The following is a 20,157-nucleotide window of genomic DNA, read 5'->3' as shown; positions in this document are numbered from 1 at the left end:
TGTTCCCTATGATGCTCAGTCCTACAGCTACATTTTCTGCCCTTGAGTTTTATCATTGCTTTATGTATTGGATATTTCAAAATCAATCTCCTTTATCTATCTCAAACTCAATATATTCAAAACCCACCCCATTATTTTTCCCATTCTCCAAAGATGCTCTGTTTCCCGAACTTTCTTATTTCTTTGTGAGTACTACAGTCCTTTCAATCACTGAATTCATAACTTCTCTGCTATCTTTTTCACCACATTGTTTTCCCTCTCACAATATCCAATCAGTTTTCAAAGAGTTTTCTATCACTACAATGTCTCCCACATTTTCCCCTTTTACTTCATTTACTTAAGACACCACTGTACTTCAGACCACTGTCACTTATTATCTAGAATATTGCATTATCATTCCAATTGGTGTCTCTGTGCCATCTGTCCTCTCTTCAATACCTCCATCATGGATCTGCCAAATTAGTTTTCCTAAAACACAAATGGATCATTGTCCCTCTTTTACTCAGTAACTCCAGAGGACTCAATAGTCCTTATAGAATCAAATTTAAATTCCTCTGAGTTGTTTTTAAAGCATTTCTGAAAGATGACTCAATCTTTATTTCCAGCCATAGTGCATGGTAACCCTCTGTATCTCAATTGAACCTAATGTTCAGCCAAAGTGATCTTACTTTCCTCATTTACAGCACTCCATCTCCATGTTTTTCTGTGAGTATTCAAAGGTTAAAATGAAAGACTGTTGTCCCTTTCATCTTTGAATCCAGAGTCCCTAGTACAGTGATTGACCTACATTATCACTTTAATAAATTGTTGTCGATTATTTTTTTCTGTGGTGATCACTTAGTCTATAAACTGTAAGCACCACTGGAAAGATCATTGTACTCCCAAATATAGCCTTACATTGCCTATAATGCTCAACTTCACTCTTTTGTGGTTCTTGAATTTTACCGTTAAAGATAGTTTTATTGGTCAGGCTCTTTTTAAAACACTTAAGATCAAGTACTGGGAAGAATGTTTTTACTGAATGTTATGGGGAATAGGTACATAATTTAGAAACTGGCTATGCCATAAAGAAAATTAGTCATACATTAGTAGGGTGATAATTTTGGGGTGTGGGGGTAAGGGGAGAGTAAACTGAATATTCACTGGGTAGCAAGGGAGCAGTATGAAGGATCTGGGCTTCTAAAGGGTAGAGAAAAGGAGATTCTTAAGCTTAGTAAAGAATATAAAGAAGTAGAGGCTTACCTCAAGCAGTCTTCACATTTTCTTTAAGTTTTGCCCCACTTACCTTTGATTTTCTTAAAATTTAAGATAAAAGTTGTTACACTTTGCTTTTGCTCACATTGTTTTAAATATTTCTCTTAATTTTTGTCATGGTTATTTCTAATCTTGGGTACAAAATCACTGATGCATCTACATTTTGAGTATGAAAAAGTAGAAATTTATACCTTTTATTCTGCTCACTTCTTGAATCCCTTGCTTGAGAGACTATCTCTTCTCCATTCAAGTACCTACAAGCTTATGTATAGGTGGAGTAAGTGTTCAGAAGTGAAGGATATTCATATATCCAATTTTAAAATGTGCAGTTAAGAAGCCCTTTCAATTTCTTTCTAATTTCTGGTTCTAGTGGTATCTCACCATAGTTTTGGTCATTATAGGACACTGAAGTGGAAAGGACTGATGTCTTCTTAGCTTTGCTTTCCAGTTTTTTGCTTCAACTGTATCATTTAAAGTGTTTTGAAGGAATCAAGCTTCTTAGTGTGTGGTTCAGTTCTTTTTCTGAGGTTGATGAATTTATTGTATTCTTACATCATTTTATTTTCCTGCTGAGATTCAAGCTCTGTAAATTTGCTGGGATTCTCTGAGGATGATAGAACTACAGATCTCCTGAGTTTTTGTATAGTTATTCAGTGTTAAGGGTTCCACAGTCCTTGAGAAGCTCAAATTCCAGAACCTATAGTCAACTTGTTAGCATGGCCCTTGGCAATTAGGGGGCTGTTGAGAATTTTTTGATATCTATATCCTATGATTTATCTTGATAACACCGTAAACATCTGAGAAATATTGGATCATGTTTAAAATTATTTTTGATTCAGAAAAAGTTTCATATGCCATAAAGGAATATTAATTAATATTCTATTGCTTCCTCAAACAACAAAACTACCCCAAACAAAAAACATTTCTCTGTAGCTCTTAGGAAAAGCAGCATACCTCATATTGACCATTATCTTTTGTAATTTTCCATTTGTTATAAGAAGGGGTATCATTTAAAAATTTGTCACAAATTTTGTCTCTCTGTTTCTAGTACTGAGCACATTTCCTGATACATAATAGGTAGTTATTGAGATGTAAATAATGATGTTATTATTCCCTTCTGCCAGAGAGGGAGAAATATATATATATATATGTACATATATATATATATATATATGTATATATATATATATATATATATAAATATATATAGGGAAAGAGAGAGAAAATGAGAGAGAGAGAGAGAGAAGGAGAGAGAGCCAGGATGAAAAAGAAATAGAGGAAGGTTATGTCAAATTTTAATGATGTAGATTGTTCTTGTTACAGTCAATCAAAGGAGTCTCCTCCCATTCATTTGGTATAAGTCAAAAAGTGATTCCATATTAGACAATCTGGATATACCCAGGCAATTCCCTTTACACTAAAGCACAGGTCTAACCCTCAAAACTCTAATGGTTCTCTATTACTTCTTGATGAAATATAAAGTCTTCCTTTAGATGTACTTTACATCCTAGCCAGAGTGGTCTACTTATTGTTTTTCATATGTGACACTTCACTGATAAACCTCTATTTTTGCGTTGACTGTCCTTATGCCTGGAGTGCTCCCTCCCTCCTCCCACCCCTCCCTCTCTTAGAATGCATAGCTTCTTTCAAGAGTAAGCTTAAGGGTCACATTCTATATGAGTTCTATCTCTGTACCCCAACTGCTAGTACCTCCCCATCCAACGTTATCTTCTACCTGTTATATGTGTATCATGTTTGTACCAATGTATGTATACATGATGCCTCCCAAATAAGGAAGTAAGCTCTTTTGAGTTCTTACTATTCTTGCATTTTCCTCATAACCTCGGTGGTTTGGAATGTAATTGGAAAATAGTAAGTGCTTAATAAATGTTTGTGGATTTAATGATTTCCAAAACATACACAGTAATGGACCAGCTCTAGTAATATGCCTCTACGTAAACAGTTTATTAAATACTGGGTATGTAAAAAGGATGTATGTGGGACAATATAGCTGCCATCATTGAGCTTATAATTTAGGAAGGGAGACAACAAGGAAAGGGAAGTGTGGCCATGAAGAAGTGTTTGGGTTTAGAGAGGCACAGGGATTTGAGTAGAGCTATCAAGGAGTGACACTTATTTTCCTGCCACTAAAGTAATGGAATTTTGATTTGATTATAATTTCAGAATTATAAACTGAGGGTGAGGCAAGAAAGGGCTACATGAAGAGTACAAGTGCATCAGCAAGAAAACTGGTGAAGTGTTGTCTGGGAAGTAAAGTTAAGTATAACCAGAGTTAGTTAGTTCTGATGTAGTGGGCCATCTGACACACTCACCAACTTGTTAAATTCAGAGATGAAACGTTTAGGTCATTCAGGGCATCATCTTTGATCTGGGCAGCAAGATGACTGGCAAGTAGCTGAGAAACATATTTTTTGAAAATTTTTTTTTATTTAACTTTTAACATTCATTTTCACAAAATTTTGGGTTACAAATTTTCTCCCCTTTTATCCCCTCCCCCCCCAAACCCAAGCTTTCTAATTGCCCCTGTGACCAATCTACTCTCTCTTCTATCATCCCTCTCTGCCCTTGTCTCAGTCTTCTCTTTTGTCCTGTAGGGCCAGATAGCTTTCTTTACCCCTTTATCTGTATTTCTTATTTCCCAGTGGTAAGAACATTACAGTTGATCCTAACACTTTGAGTTCCTACTTCTTTACCTCCCTCCCTCTCCACCCCTTCCCTTTGGAAGGCAAGCAATTCAATATAGGCCAAATCTGTGTAGTTTTGCAAATGACTTCCATAATAGTTGTGTTGTATAGGACTAACTATATTTCCCTCCATCCTATCCTGTCCCCCATTACTTCTATTCTCTTTTGATCCTATCCCTCCCCATGAGTGTCGACCTTGAATTGCATTCTCCTCCCCATGCCCTCCCTTCCATCATCCCCCCCACCCTGCTTGTCCCCTTGTCCCCCACTTTCCTGTATTGTGAGATAGGTTTTCCTACCAAAATGAGTGTGCATTTTATTCTTTCCTTTAGTGGAATGTGATGAGAGTAGACTTCATGTTTTTCTCTCACCTCCCCTCTTTATCCCTCCACTAATGAATCTTTTGCTTGCCTCTTTTATGAGAGATAATTTGCCCCATTCAATTTCTCCCTTTCTCCTCCCCATATATTTCTCTCTCACTGCTTGATTTCATTTTTTTTAAAGATATGATCCCATCCTCTTCAATTCACTCTGTGCACTCTGTCTCTATGTATGTGTGCGTGTGTGCATGTGTGTGTGTGTAATCCTACCAGCTACCCAGATACTGAAAAGTTTCAAGAGTTACGAATATTGTCTTTCCATGTAGGAATGTAAACAGTTCAGCTTTAGTAAGTCCCTTATGATATCTCTTTGCTGTTTACCTTTTCATGCTTCTCTTCATTGTTGTGTTTGAAAGTCAAATTTTCTTTTCAGCTCTGGTCTTTTCATCAAGAATGCTTGAAAGTCCTTGATTTCATTGAAAGACCATTTTCCCTCTGAAGTATTATACTCAGTTTTGCTGGGTAGGTGATTCTTGGTTTTAGTCCTAGTTCCTTTGACTTCTGGAATGTCACATTCTATGCCCTTTGATCCCTTAATGTAGAGGCTGCTAGATCTTGTGTTATCCTGATTGTGTTTCCACAATACTTCAATTGTTTCTTTCTAGCTGCTTGCAATATTTTCTTCTTGACCAGAGAACTCTGGAGTTTGGCCACAATGTTCCTAGGACTTTCCCTTTTTGGATCTCTTTCAGGAGGTGATGGGTGGATTGTTTCAGTATTTACTTTGTCCCCTGATTCTAGAATATCAGGGCAGTTTTCCTTGATAATTTCATGAAAGATGATGTCTAGGCTCTTTTTTTGATCATAGCTTTCAGGTAGTCCCATAATTTTTAAATTGTTTCTCCTGGATCTGTTTTCCAGGTCAGTTGTTTTCCCAATGAGATACTTCACATTATCTTCCATTTTTTCACTCTTTTGCTTTTGTTTTGTGATTTCTTGGTTTCTCATAAAGTCATTAGCCTCCATCTGTTCCATTCTAATTTTTAAAGAACTGTTTTCTTCAGTGAGCTTTTGAACCTCCTTTTCCATTTGGCTAATTCTGCTTTTGAAAGCATTCTTCTCCTTATTGGCTTTTTGAACCTCTTTTGCCAATTGAGTTAGCCTATTTTTCAAGGTGTTATTTTCTTTAGCATTTTTTTGGGTCTCCTTTAGTAGGGTGCTGACCTGCTGTTCATGCTTTACCTGCATGTCTCTCATTTCTCTTCCCAGCTTTTCCTCCACCTCTCTTACTTGATTTTCAAAATTCTTTTTGAGCTCTTCCATGGCCTGAGCCCATTGAGTGGGCTGGGATACAGAGGCCTTGACTTCTGTGTCTTTCCCTGATGGTAAGCATTGTTCTTCCTCATCTGAAAGGATGGGAGGAGATATCTGTTCACCAAGAAAGTAACCTTGTATGGTCTTATTTTTTTTCCCTTTTTTGGGCATTTTCCCAACCAGTTACTTGACTTTTGGGTCCTTTGTCAAGAGTAGGGTATACTCTGGGGACCTGTAAGATATCAGTTTCTCCAAGGTGCCACAATCAATCATGTACTGATCTGGGCTCAGGGAAGGATTTTTGTGCCCAGAATCTTAGCAGAGTCTCCTCTCCACAGGCACCTCACCTCCAGTTCCACCTAGCCAGCGCTTGGGGACTGAGATTCAAATGAGCTGCTCCCAAGCCTTAGGGGTTTTTGGTGGGGGCAGGGCTGCTATTCAGTGTGAGGTTAAGTTTAGGTGCTCAGGTGGGGGCAGGGCCACCACATGGGGCTTAGTTCCCTCAGGGGGTTTATGAGGAGACCTTCAACAATAGATCTGAGCTCCTGCCTGCTTTGGGAGCCCCTATCTGATGCTGCCTGCACTGCTGCCTCCTGAGGGGGCCTGAGTCATGGGGACACCTTGCTCCCCTCCCAGCAAGCCAAAAAGACCCTCTCACTGACCTTTGGCACCTGTGGGTGGAGGAACCTGCGCGACTGCTGGGGATTCTGTCTCTGAAGCCTGCTAGGATCTGCTCCTCTCTGTGCCATGTGACCAAGGCAGGGCTGGGTTCTGCTCCAGGTCTGGTGCTTGAGGGACCTTTCGTGTCAGTTTTTCAGGTCTCTCTGGAACAGAAATCTCCTCCACTCCATTGTTCTGTGACTTTTGCTGTTCCAGAATTTGTTGGGAGGTATTTTATGGGATGTGGGTTAGGAGCTAGCATATGTGTATCTTTCTACTCCGCCATCTTGGCTCCTCTGCAGTGGGTCTTCTTGATCCACTTGGCAGCTAAATGGCAGTATGGTTAGAACACTGGACTTACAGTCAGGAAGACATTATTTTAACTTTTATCTCTGACTCTGCCTGTATGACCTTGGGCAAATCACTTAACATTTCTTTGCCTCAGTTTACCCAACTGAAAGTGGTGATAATAATGGCATCTACTTCTCAAAGTTGTTGTGAGTATCAAGTAATATTTATTAATAACTTAGCACAGTGCCTGGCACAGAGTGAATGCTATATGTATGCTCATTATTATTATAATTTGTTATGTGCAATCTGTTAGGCTAAATTCTCTTGCATAGCTATCTCGTTTAGCAGATTCTGAAGTATTTTTGGACTTGAGAAAATCAGTGGAACCTCATCCATGAAAAGGAGCATTAGAGGATTTCATCATTAGGAAGCCTTATTTCCTTGTGAAGCTATATTACGTATCCTCAATGACAGGAAAATGGATATATCCCCTTTTTATATTTTGTTTAATAATTGGAGGATCATTGAAAATATTCCTCAGTGCTTCCATCTCTCAAAGAAACTTGCATGATTATAACATGTATATGGAAGACAGAACAATTGGCCCTTTTGGTGTACTTTGCACCTACGTCATATTCGATGGATTGCTGGACTTGGACTCAGGAAATCTTAAGTTAAAATCCAGTCTGAAACATTTACTAAGTGTGTGATGTTGGACAAGTCACTTAACCTTTGTTTGCCTCAATTTCCACCACAGTAAAAGGCACTTTCAGGATTGTTGTGAGGATCAACTGAGTTCCAATATCTATCAAGTGCTTAACACTGTGTACCTTGGACATAGCTGTATAAATGCTTATTCTCTTCCTCATCTCCTATTTTGCCTTACTGAATTAAATGTACTCTAATCCATAAATTCTACGCAAAATTGGATGTTACGTTCTATGTAACTTTCAGTCAATTTGACTGTAAGAATATTATTAACTCTATTTTCTTATTTGTGAATGTCCATTCGTTTTTTGGGCTCTACAGTGTCACCAAAGTGATCTACCTGTTGTTTCTTAGATATGACATGCTGTCTTCTACCTGTATGTGTTCGCCCTGGTTGTTGCTCATGACTGGAATGTCTTTCCTCTTCACCTCTTATAGAATATTTAAGTCCCTTCAAGAACTCTTTTTGTTTCACTTAATTGTTACTGTGCTCTGAACTGAAAACACTTTATTTTGCATGTATCTTATTTTTATATATTTGCTTATTTGTGAAGAAGTTGCATACTTCACAGAATGTAAATTCTTTAAGAGAAAGGTTCGTTTTTTTTTGTCTTTGTATGCCCAATTCTTAGCATAATTCCTGGCACATAGCAGATATTTAATAAAGGTTTATTGATTGATTCTCATAGTTTCATGAAAGATATCCTTGATATACATGTAGTTCATTTTCAAAGAAAGTTTAGAGAAATGAAAAAGTAAGGACATAGATTAGTAGGTTTAATGCCCTTTTAATTTTTTTGTTTTTGGTACTAATATGCTTCTGGATTTTGTGTATCATTTGCCCCTCCTTCACTCCAGTGTTACAAACCCAAATAACCTACATCTCAGTGTAGTGAAAGGCCTGGTGGAAGTAGGAGCAATGGGTCAAAATTTCAGAGAGGCAGTGTTTGGTCTAAAGTGAGCAAAGTATCTGAATGGTTAGCCTTGCATGAAGATATTCCCCCTCACTGTAAATACTCACATGGTGTTTGGATGGCTAGGAACTGCAGATGTTTTATATAGAAGCCAGGTTCAAGTAGAGGTTAAACTGGAGGAATGACCTTTGGTGACCTCCCAATTCTGGATTTCTGTGCTCATGTTCTAAATTTGAAGGTAAAATTAAGAGGCCTCCCATTTTCTGAGGAAAAACAATTATTTGAAAATGATGTATTTAAATCAGGACATCTTCACCTACTGTAGACCTTGAAGGAATTTAGTTTTCTATATAAAATGGAGATAATAAGTTTCCTTACTATTCCTTACTGCTATTGTGATCAAATTTCAGATTTTGAAACCACTTAATAACTATTGCAAAATAGACATTATAAAGCCCTTGTGATGCTTCACAGTAAGTTGTGGCAACCTGATTCAAATGCTACATCTACTTTCAAGTCAGATAATGTTTTCTATCATTCCACATAGCCAAATGTTCAGCACACAGTTGACATAAGTTGATGAGAGGATCTTCAAATACATTATTTTCAAATAAATCCACCTCTTTTTCTCCAGAAAACTGGTGATCTCTTGATTTTAGGACTGGAACTGGTATATATACTTTAAAAATTATTTTTATGATGCACCAGTCCCTTTGAGAGTTAATATTTTAAAATTGGGGAGGTACAAATGGGCATATAAGCAGAGAATTCAAGTAAACATGTACATAGAAGTGATATATCAATATATATGAAATAAGTACTTACACATATATGTACATACACACATATGTACACATGTACATACACAAATGTGTACATATACATAAATACGTAGACAGAAGAAATATACACAATATGCATGTATACATATATATATGTGTGTGTGTGTATGTGTGTATAAGTAAGCATGTATATATCCGCATAGGAATATCATCATGGAAAAAACTTTGGTATTAATCCCCTTGAGAAATATTTCCAGGCTATGAGCTTCCTGAAAGCAGTCTTCATGTCCTTGTTCCTCAGGCTATAGATTACAGGGTTCAGGGTTGGGGGCACCACTGTATAGAACATGGACAACAAGAGGTCCAGAAGTGGGTAAGATTCCTGGGGTGGCATTAGATAAGCAATGACACCTGTTGTGACAAAAAACATGAAAATGATGAGATGGGGTAGGCAAGTGGAGAATGCTTTTGATCTACTTTCTCTGGTTGGAATCTTCAGTACAGTGGAGATGATACGACTGTAAGAAATTGTGATGTAAATAGAACAGAAAATCCCCAAACAGAATGTCAAAACCAGAGTGACATCAATTGCAAGGTGTGAATCAGAGCAGGAGATCCTGATCAAGGCAGGGACATCACAGAAGAACTGGGGGATCTCTTTGGAGCCACAAAAGGGCAAAGTGAATGTACTAGCTGTGTACAGGACCCCATACAAACCTCCAGCAAGCCAGGAAACAGCTGCCATCTTCACACAAGTTTCACTGTTCATAATGACTTCATAGTGCAGGGGTTGACAGATGGCCACATAACGGTCATAGGACATCATTGTGAGGAGATAAAGCTCTGATGCTGTTAATAGCATCATTATAAAGAGCTGTGACACACACCCCCAAAAAGAGATGTTGTAGGTATTACTCAAGGAGTTTTCAATTGATTTGGGAACTGTGACAGAAACAAGACAAAGATCTAAAAAGGACAGATTCTTTAGGAAAAAGTACATGGGAGTGTGGAGTTTCCCATCAAGAGAGATGAGGGTGAAGATGAGCAGGTTTCCCATCAGAGCCACCACGTAGATCAGCAAGAAGAGGATGGCATGTAAGACTTGCAGCTCCCAGGTGTTGGAAAAGCCCATGAGTAAGAACCCTGTCACCACAGTGAGATTGGCCATGTTCTAGGGGTGGAGTGCTCTTGCCATTGTCTGCGTGGAGAAAAGAAACAAATGCCAAATGATGAGAACAGTCATTGTTTTGGTGGTCAGATTCCCTTGTTTCAGGCTTACCGTGTGACCTTTGGCAAATGGAAGTTCCTCTATCTTCTTTAATTTTCTCACTTTTTAAATGAAGTGATGGAACTAGTTGTGAGCATTTTACCCTAAGGTTCATGTACCTTAAAATATTTTGATAGATTCATTTCCATTTTAATCTAATCTGTCTTATATATTTAAAGACATGATTGTCAGAAATGATGCCATACGTTTCCCCAGACTGCCAAAGCAGCCTATAAATAAAAAAAAAATGGCCAACAACCCCAAAAGCAGATGATTTTTAAGGCTCTTTCATATCTTACATCATCCTGAGATCAATATTCTTACCTTGAAAAAATCGATAATAATAGGTATATCTGTCAGTGGACAATTTTTATTGTCTGAAGTACTTTCATCATAAGACCCTTTTGGGTAGACATTACTAATAATATTATTGCCAATCTATACACAGGACACTGGACCTCAGAAAAGTTATGTGACTTTTCAATAGGTATACAAAGAATGTCAGAACCAAGATGCTAATCCAGGTTTTCTCATTCAAAGGATGTCTCAAAAGCTGCTCTTGATTCCTTTCGTGAGTTATGCTTTAACATGGTGTTCCTAAACGAATGATTGTCTTCTCATTATTTAAGACTTGCAATTATATAGAACTTCCAGTAAATTTCTGTGATATCCTCTGCTCTGAATTGGTTCATTTTCCAAGGCATTTTGATACCGTAATCAGCCTAATAGACTGGAATTGTCATGTAGAGGAACACAGTGTCACATATTAGACCTCCAAATTGCCTGTGTAATTTCAAACTCTCCTTTGTTCACCACCAACCCAGACTAATTATGCTGAAATGCAGACCTACCCTGAAATGGAAAAATTACTCCCAAGGCTTTCTCTAATATGTTGTGTCTCTTGTATTTGTTTGTAGAATGCAGCATGTGGAAACTGACAAATAATGCTGAATGGAGCTGGGCAAAATCACAAAACTCTGCTGACGGTGTTCAATAGTAATTTATGTATTGCAGTTACAACTTGTCCTTACTTTAGCCTGACACTCATTTTTTTCCTTTCATGTTGATTCTTTATCATATTCCTTACCTGACTGCTTCTCATCTTCTATTGTCCTGTTATATCTATACTTTCTGTCCCAAACATTTGTAAGAATGTAAGAAAGAAGACTTCATATCGTACTTCACTTAGAATACAGAGAAACTTTTTGGTGATATATTTATTTTCTCTTTCTTTTCAAATCACAACTCATTCTCTCCTACTTTTTTCCAATTTCTAATGGTGATCCAAAGTGGCCCTGCTCCTGACAAAAGTGAAATCTTCTATGTATACTTTTGATTCTGTCCCCCTTTCTAAGGGTTTTCCTTTATTATTAACCTCTTCTCTTTATCTAATATTTAGTCTTTATTCAGTCCTTTTCAGCTGTCTAAAATTTCCCTTATCTTTAGAAACCTTCAGATATGTCCTAACCTTCTCCTCAAACCTATCCTTACATATTGTTTTCTTTTCTAAGTGAAAGATTCTTTCTCTCCTTCCTTCCTTCCATCCATCCATCCATTCGTCCATCCATCTGTCATATTTTGATTTCCAATGCCTTTTATTTACTTCTTTATAAACCCTCCAAAATCTGACATATGACTTCATGAATTAACTAAAGCTATCCTTTCCAAAGCAACCAATAATTTATTAATGTGCAGCTCTGATGAATTTTTCCCAAGATTTATTCTTCTCATGAATTCTGTGCAGTATTTGACACTGTTGAGCACTCTCTTTACCTTTGTAGAATTTTATCTCTAGATTTTTGTTTCTCTGCTCTCTCTTGGTTGTCCCAATACCTATTTAGACAACTAATTCTCAGTTTCTCTTGCTGTATCATCATCATCCCATTGTGCCCTCTAAATGGGTTTATGCCAAGGTTTTGTTTTAGGCTTTCTTCTATACTTTAGTTCCCTCTCAGTGATCTTACTATTTGACATGTCTTTCTTCATGTTCCCTATGATGCTGAGCCCCACAGGTATATTTCTTGCCCTTAGTCTTTACCTTAAGATTCAGCATTGCTTTATGCATTAGATATTTCAAAGTGGATATCCTTTATCTATCTCAAACTCAGTATATCCAAAACCCACCCATTATTTTCCCCATTCTCCAAAGACCCTCTGTTTCCTGAAATTTATTATTTCTTTGTGAGTACCACACAGCTTACAGTCACTGGATTCATAACTTCTCTGCTACCTTTCCCCTTACTCTTGCCCCTGTTCCTACATCCAGTCAATTTTCAAAGAGTTTTCTATCTCTACAATGTGTCCAACATTTTCCCCTTTCATTTCATTTACTCAGCCAGTATTGTAGTTCAGATCACTGTCACTTCTTACCTAGAATATTACAGTATCATTCCAATTGGTATCTTTGTGCCATCTCTTCTCTCTTCAATACATCCATCATGGATCTGCCAAATTCGTTTTCCTAAAACACAAAATTGAGCATGTCCCTCTTCTACTCATTAAACCCCAGATGGGCTCACTAATCCTCATATAGTCAAATGTAAACTCCTCTGTGTGGTTTTAAAATTCTTTCTGAAAGATGACTCAGTCTTTATTTCCAGCTATACACATACACATAATGTACACATTCCAGTGCATGTTAATCCTCTCTATCTCAGTTGAAACTAATGTTCAATCAAATTGACCTTCTTGCTTTTCTCATATACAGCACTCCATCTCCCATCTCTTGCCTTTGTCCTGCCTGTTCAAAAGGGTGAAAATCAAATCTTGTTTTCACTTAGAGGCATTGGAAAGATCACTGGATTCCCTAATATAATCTTAAATTGTATGAAATACTCATATTCACTCTTTTGTACTTCCTGAATTTTACCATTAAAGGCATAGTTTTGTTGATCTGGCTCCTTTTATTTAACATTTATTTGAGATCAGGTACTGGAAAGAGTGTTTTGATAGATTATTATGGGGGATAAATATAAAATTTTGAAACTGGCTACACCATAAGGAAAATTGCTCTTGCATGGGAATGGTGATAATTGGTGCGGGGATAAAGGGAGACTAAACTGAATGTTCACTGGGTAACAAGGGAGCAGCATGAGGGAATCTGGGCTCCTAAAGAGTAGAAAAGAGGAACTTCTAAAGCTTAGTGAAGAATATAAAGAATTAGAAGCTTATCTGAATCCACCTTGACATTCTCTTTAATTTTTGTCCCACTTGCCTATGATTTTCGTAAAATTTCACATAAAATTTGTCACACTTTGCTTGTGTTAAGAGTTTTCAATATTTCTGGAAATTTAAGATGGATTTTGTCATGGTTATTTCTAATCTTGGGCACAAAATGCATCTACATTTTGATTTAAAAAAAAGTGAAAATGTATACCTTTTTTCTGTTCAGTTCTTCAGTCCATTGCCTGAGATGAGACTATCTCTTCTCCATTCAGGCACCAAAAGTTTATGTAGAGATAAATAAGTGTTCAAAAGTGAAGGATATTCATATATCCAATGGCAAAAATATGCAGTTTTCAAAAACTTTTCATTTCCCTCAAATTTCTGCTACTAATAACATCTCACCATATTCTTAGTCATTATAGAATAATGAAGTGAGATGTTTTCTTAGCTGTGCTTACCACTTTTCTACTTCAACTGTAGCATTCAAAGTGTTTTGAAGGAATCCAACTTCTTAGTATGTGGTTCAGTTCTTTCTCTGAGGGTGATATATCTGCTGTATTCTTACATCATTTTATTTTTCCTCTGATATTCAGGCACTCTAAATTTGCTGGGATTCTCTGAGGATGATAGAACTACAAGTAGATCTCCTGAGTATTTGTTTAGTTATTCAGTATTAAGGGTCCCATGGTCCTTGAGAAGCTCAAATCCCAGAACCTATGATTAGTTTGTTAGCATGGCCCTTGGGAATAAGGGAGCACTTGAGAACTTTGGATGCCTAGACTCTATGACTTATATTGATAATGCCTTAAACATCTGAGAAATATTGGATCATGTTTAAAATTATTAATTTTTGATCCAGAAAAAAGTTTCATATGCCTCCAAGAATATACATCAATATTCTAATGCTTTCACAAACAACAGAACTACCCCCAAACAAAAGACATTCCTCTGCAGCTCTTTCAAAAAGTAGCATACCTCACAACAACCATTATCTTTCATAATTTTCCACTTGTTATGAGAAAGGATATCATTTAAAATTTTGTTACAAATTTTGTTTCTCTATTTCTAGTGCATGGCACTTTTCCTGATATATAATAAGCATTTGCTATGATGTAAAAATGTGATGGAGCTATTCACTTCTGCCGTTTATATATATGTATATATATATATATATATATGCATGTATGTATATGTATATATATGTGTGTATATATATGTATATATATATATATATGAGAAAGAGAGAGGGAGAGGGAGAGGGAGGGAAGGAGGGAGGGAGGGAGGGAGGGAGAGGGAGAAAGAGGGGGAGGGAGGAAAAAATAGAGAAAGATGATATCAATCTGGTCAGTTTTACAGTCAATCAAAGGAGGCTACTCCCACTTATTAGGTATGAGCTAGAAAGTGATTTCATCCACATTAGACAATCTGGATATACCCAGGCAAGCCCTGTTACAATAAAGCATGTGTCTACTCCTCCCTCCAAACTCCAAAACTCCCTGTTACTTCTAGGATCAAATATAAGCTCATCATTTAGATGAACTTTACATTCTACCCAGAACAGTCTACTTACTATTTTTCACACATGATACTTCACTAATAAAACTCTATCTTTGCACTGGCTGTTTTCATGCCTAGAGTGCTCTTTCCCTTTCTTGGCCTCTCTATCTCTTCGAATGTCTAGCTTCTTTCAATACTGTGCTTAAGGGTCACATTCTATATGAGTCCTATCTCAGTCCCTTAATTGCTAGTGCCTCCCCATCCAATGTTATCTTCTACCTGTTACACATTTATCATGTTTGTACCAATGTGTATATACCTGATGCCTCCCCAATAAGGATGTAAGCTCTTTGAGTCCTTACTATTTTTGCTTTTTCCTCATAACCTCAGTCTTTGTACTATTCTTGTCACAGAGTAGGTGCTTAATAAATGTTTGTAGATTAATTGATTTCCAAAACATATACAGTAACGGACCAACTCTAATAATATGCATCCAGGTTTTATGGATTTTATTAAATGCTGGGGATATAAAAATGATGTATATGGGGGAAGACAGCTGCCATCATTGAGGTTATAATCTATTAAGAGAGACAACAGGGAAAGGGAAGTGTGGCCCTGAAGAAGTATTTAGGTTTAGAAAGACATAGGGATTGTGAATAGAGCTCTCAAGAAGTAGATTGACACTTTTTCCCCCCACAAAAGTAATGGAAGGTTTGATTTGATTATAATTTCAGAACTACAAACTGAAGGTGGGGTAATAAAGGGCCACATGAAGGGTACAAGTGCATCAGCAAGACAACAGATGAGGTGTTGTCTGGGAAGTAAGGTAAATCACAGCTAGAGTTAGTTTGTTGTAATGTTGTAGACCATGTGACACACTCACTAATGTGTTAATTTCAGAGATGAAAGGATTAAGTCGTCCAGGACATCATCTTTGATCTGGGCAGCAAGATGACTGGCAAGTAGATAACTGAGAAACAGATTTTCAAAAGTGGAAAGAACAATGGGTCTTCTTGATCCACTTAACAGCTAATTGTCAGAGTGCTTAGAGCACTGTACTTGGAGTCAGGAAAACTCCTCTCTCAGACTCTAGCTGTATGATCTTGGCTAAGTCACTTAATGTTTATTTGCATCAGTTTCCCCTGCTGTAAAGTAGAGATAATAATGGCATCTACTTCTTAAGGTTGTTGTGAGTATTAAATAATATTAATAAATCACTTAGCATGGTGCCTGGCACAGAGTGGGTGCTATATAATGCTAGTTATTGTTATAATTTGTTCTGTGTAATCTGTTCAGCTAAATTCTCTTGGACAGTCATCTCATTTAGGAGATTCTGAAGTATTTTTGTACTTGAGGAAATCAGTGGAACCTCATCCATTAACAGGAGCATTAGAGGATTTCATCGATAGGAATCCTTATTTCATTCTGAAGCTATATTGCATATGCTCAATGACAGGAGAATTGGATATATCACCTTTTCATGTTTTGCTTAATAGTTGGAGGATCATTGAAAATACTCCCCAGTGCTTGCATCTGTCAAAGAAACTTGCATGATTATAACACATACATGGAAGATAGAATGATGGACCTTGTTAATAATCTGCTTGGTACCTATGTCACAGTGGATAGATTGCTGGGCTTGGAGTCAGGAAAACATGAGTTAAAACCCAGCCTCAAACATTTACTATCTGTGTGATGTTGAGCAGGTCCCTTAACCTCTATTTGCCTCAGTTTCCTCCATGGTGAAATGTGGATAGTAGTGACCCCTCCAGGATTATTGTATCAATTAAGCCAATATCTATAAAGTGCTTATAACTATGTTCCTTGCATATAGTTGGAGCTATATAAATGCTTATTCTCTTCCTTTCCTCCCATTTTAATTTACTGAATTAATTGTTCTACTGTAATAAATAAATTTTATGCAAAATTTGATGTTATATTCTATGCAACTTTCAGTCAATTTGACTGTAAGTATATGATTTACTCTATAATGCTATTTGTGCAAGTCTGTTCACTCACTTACTGCAACCTACAGCATTACCAAACTGGTTTACTTGCTGTTTCTTGGTTATGACATCCTAAATTCCACCTCTCTGTCTTTGCCCTAGTTATTGCCTGTGACTGGAATGTTTTCCTCTTCACCTCTTCTACAACAAATAAGTCCCTTCAAGAATTCTTTTTGTTTCACTTCGTTGTTACTATACTCTGCATTGAAAATATTATTTTATTTTGTATGTATCTTACATTTATATATTAGCTTATTCATGAACAAGTTGCATGTAAATAAGAGAAGAGATGATTTTGTTTTCATCTTTGTATGCCCAATTCCTAGCATGGTTCCTGGCACTTAATAAAAGCTTATTGATTGATTCTCATGGTTTCCTGAGGGATTTACTTGATACATACATAACTCATTCTCATAAAAAGTTTAGAGAAATGAAAAAATAAGAATGTAGCTTAGTGTAGTTATAATGCTTTCTTAATTTTTTTGTTTTTGGTACTAATGTGCTTCTGGATTTTGTATATCTTTTCTCCCTTCTTCACTCTGATATTACAAACCCAAATAACCTGTATCTGAGTGTAGTGAAAGGAGTGGTAGAAGTAGGAGGAACTGGCAAAAATTTCAGGGTGGGCAATGTTTGGTCTAAAGTGTGAGAAAAGTACCTGAATGGTTAACCTTGCATGAAGTTACTGTCCCTTAGTGAACACACTTACATGATGTTTGGATCACTGGGAATTGCAGATGTTTTATATAGAAGCCAAATTCAAGTATAGGTTGAGCTGGAGGAATGACCTTTGGTGCCCTCCCAATTTTGGATTTCTTTGCTTATGTTCTAAATTTTATGATAAAATTAAAAGGTCATCACTTTTCTGAAATAAAATTAATTGTTTGAAAATGATGTATTTAAATCATGACATCATCACTCGTAGAACTTGAAAGAATTTAGTTTTCTTATATATACATGGTGATAATAATATTTTCCCTAGTGTTCCTTACTTCTATTATGCAGATAAAATATAAGATTGTGAAATCTCTTAAAAATGTATGGTGAAATAGAGATCTAAACAATTTTGATGTTTCACAGCAAGTTATGGCAACCTGATTCAAATGCTTCATCAGTTTTCAAGTCAGATGATAATTTCTATTACTCCATGTAGCCAAATTTTCAGCAAATAGTTGATAGAAGTTGGTAAGAGTTTCTTAGAATATGTTATTTTCACATAAATCTATCTCTTCCCCCAGAAAATTGGTGATCTCTTGATTTTAGGACTGGAATGGGTGTACATACTTTAAAAAGCATATTTTTATGGTGTTCCAGTCCCTTTGAGAGTCAATATTTTAAAATTGGTGAGACTGACATGCTCATATAAGTGAAGAATTCAAGTCAGTAAACACATAAAGAGAAGTGATATATCAGTATATATGAAATATGTACAACTATACATACACATAAATAAGTATACATAGGAAGTATATACAATACGCACGTCTGCATGTGTATTTATACACATATATGTGTGTGTATACATAGCTGTGAATATATCTACATGGGCATATCATCATGGAAAAAACTTTGGCGTTAATCCCTTTGAGAAGTGTTTCTAGGCTATGAGCTTCCTCAAAGCAGCCTTCACGTCCTTGTTCCTCAGGCTGTAGATAACAGGGTTCAGAGTTGGGGGCACCACTGTATAGAACACGGAGAACATTAAACAGGTCCAAAACTGGGTGAGATTCCTGGAGTGGCGTTAGATAAACAATGACACCTGTTGTGATAAAAAACATGAAAACAATAAGGTGGGGCAAGCAAGTGGAGAATGCTTTTGATCTACTTTCTTTGACTGGAATCTTCAGCACAGTTGAGATGATGTGACTGTAAGAAATTGTGATGTAAATAGAGCAGAAAATCCCTAAACTGAATGCCAAAACCATAATAACAATCAACTACATAGTGTGAATTAGAGCAGGACATCTTGAGCAAGGCAGGGACATCACGGAAGAACTGATGGATTTCCTTGGAGCCACAAAATGGCAATGCAAAAGTACTAACTGCATAGAGGACCACAAACAAACCTCCAGTGAGCCAAGAAGCAGCTGCCATCTTCATACAAGTTTCACTGTTTGTAATGACTTCATAGTGCAGGGGTTGACAAATGACTACATAGTGGTCATAGGACATCACTGTGAGCAGAAAAACTTTTTGATACCTAGCTCCTATGACTTATCTTGATAATACTTTAAACATCCCGGTAATCATTGGATCATATTTAAAATTATTATTTTTTGATGTAGAAAAAATTTTTCTAAGCCACAAAGGAATATAAATAAATATTCTATTGCTTTCTCAAACAACAAACAACTCTAAACAAAAGACATTTCTCTGTAGCTCTAAGTAAAAGCAGCATATCTCATAATAAACATTATCTTTTATAATTTTCATTTGTTATCTAATTGACTTCATTTCAAAATTTTGCACAAATTTTTTCCCTGTTTCTAGTGCCCAGCACATTTCTGGATATATAATAGACATTTATTGAGAGTTAAACATGAATGAGGTAGTTATTCACTTCTGCCACACACACACTCACTCATTCACACATACATATGTACATATATATGTGTATATATATGTATTTATGTGTGTGTACAGAGAGAGACAGACAGACAGTGAGGGAGGGAGGCAGGGAAGAGGGAGGAAAAAAATAGCTGAAGATGATATAAATCTGGTCGGTTTTAAAGATGGAGACTGTTCTTGTTGCAGTCAATCAAAGGAGGCTACTTCCACTCATTTGCTATGAGTCAGAAAGTGATCCCACATTAGATAATCTGGATATAGGCAGGTAAGCCTCGTTACACTAAAGCACGGATCTAACCTTCAAAACTCCTATGGCTCCCTCTTACTTCTAGGATCAAACATAAACTCTTCCTCTAGATGTACTTTACATTCTAGCCAGAGTGGTCTACTTACTATTTTTCATACATGACACTTCACTAATAAAGCTCTGTATTTGCACTGACTGTCCTTGTGCCTGGAGTGCCCTCCCCCTCCCTAGCCCTCTCCCTCTCTTAGAATTCTTAACTTCTTTCAATACTAAGCTTAGGGGTCACATTCTCTATGAGTCCTATCTGAGTCCCCCTAACTGCAAGTGCCTCCCCATCCAATGTTATCTTCTACCTGTTACATATTTATCATGTTTGTACTAATGTGTATATACATGATGCCTCCACAATAAGGATGTAAGCTCTTGGAGTACTTATTACTTTTTTCCCCCCCTAACCTT

At 36.8% G+C, this 20,157-nt stretch overlaps 1 protein-coding gene across 1 annotated transcript; it reads right to left on the bottom strand.

The window, feature by feature from the left end:
• Window positions 1–9,159: 9,159 nt before the first annotated feature.
• LOC140522856 (olfactory receptor 14A2-like) lies at window positions 9,160–10,116 on the bottom strand. The gene has a single exon (XM_072638077.1). It carries the CDS (start codon window positions 10,114–10,116, stop codon window positions 9,160–9,162), a length of 957 nt encoding a protein of 318 aa, XP_072494178.1.
• Window positions 10,117–20,157: the final 10,041 nt, after the last annotated feature.

The sequence above is a fragment of the Notamacropus eugenii genome, chromosome 2 (genome assembly GCF_028372415.1).
Source record: "Notamacropus eugenii isolate mMacEug1 chromosome 2, mMacEug1.pri_v2, whole genome shotgun sequence".
NCBI lineage: Eukaryota > Metazoa > Chordata > Mammalia > Diprotodontia > Macropodidae > Notamacropus > Notamacropus eugenii.
Note: the sequence above shows the minus strand (reverse complement) of the source record. Positions and strands in the feature narration are given on the sequence as shown.

Bases quoted from the DNA above. Each gene is read 5' to 3' on its own strand.
- LOC140522856 (XM_072638077.1), bottom strand. From the start codon at position 10,116: ATGGCCAATCTCACTGTGGTGACAGGGTTCTTACTCATGGGCTTTTCC.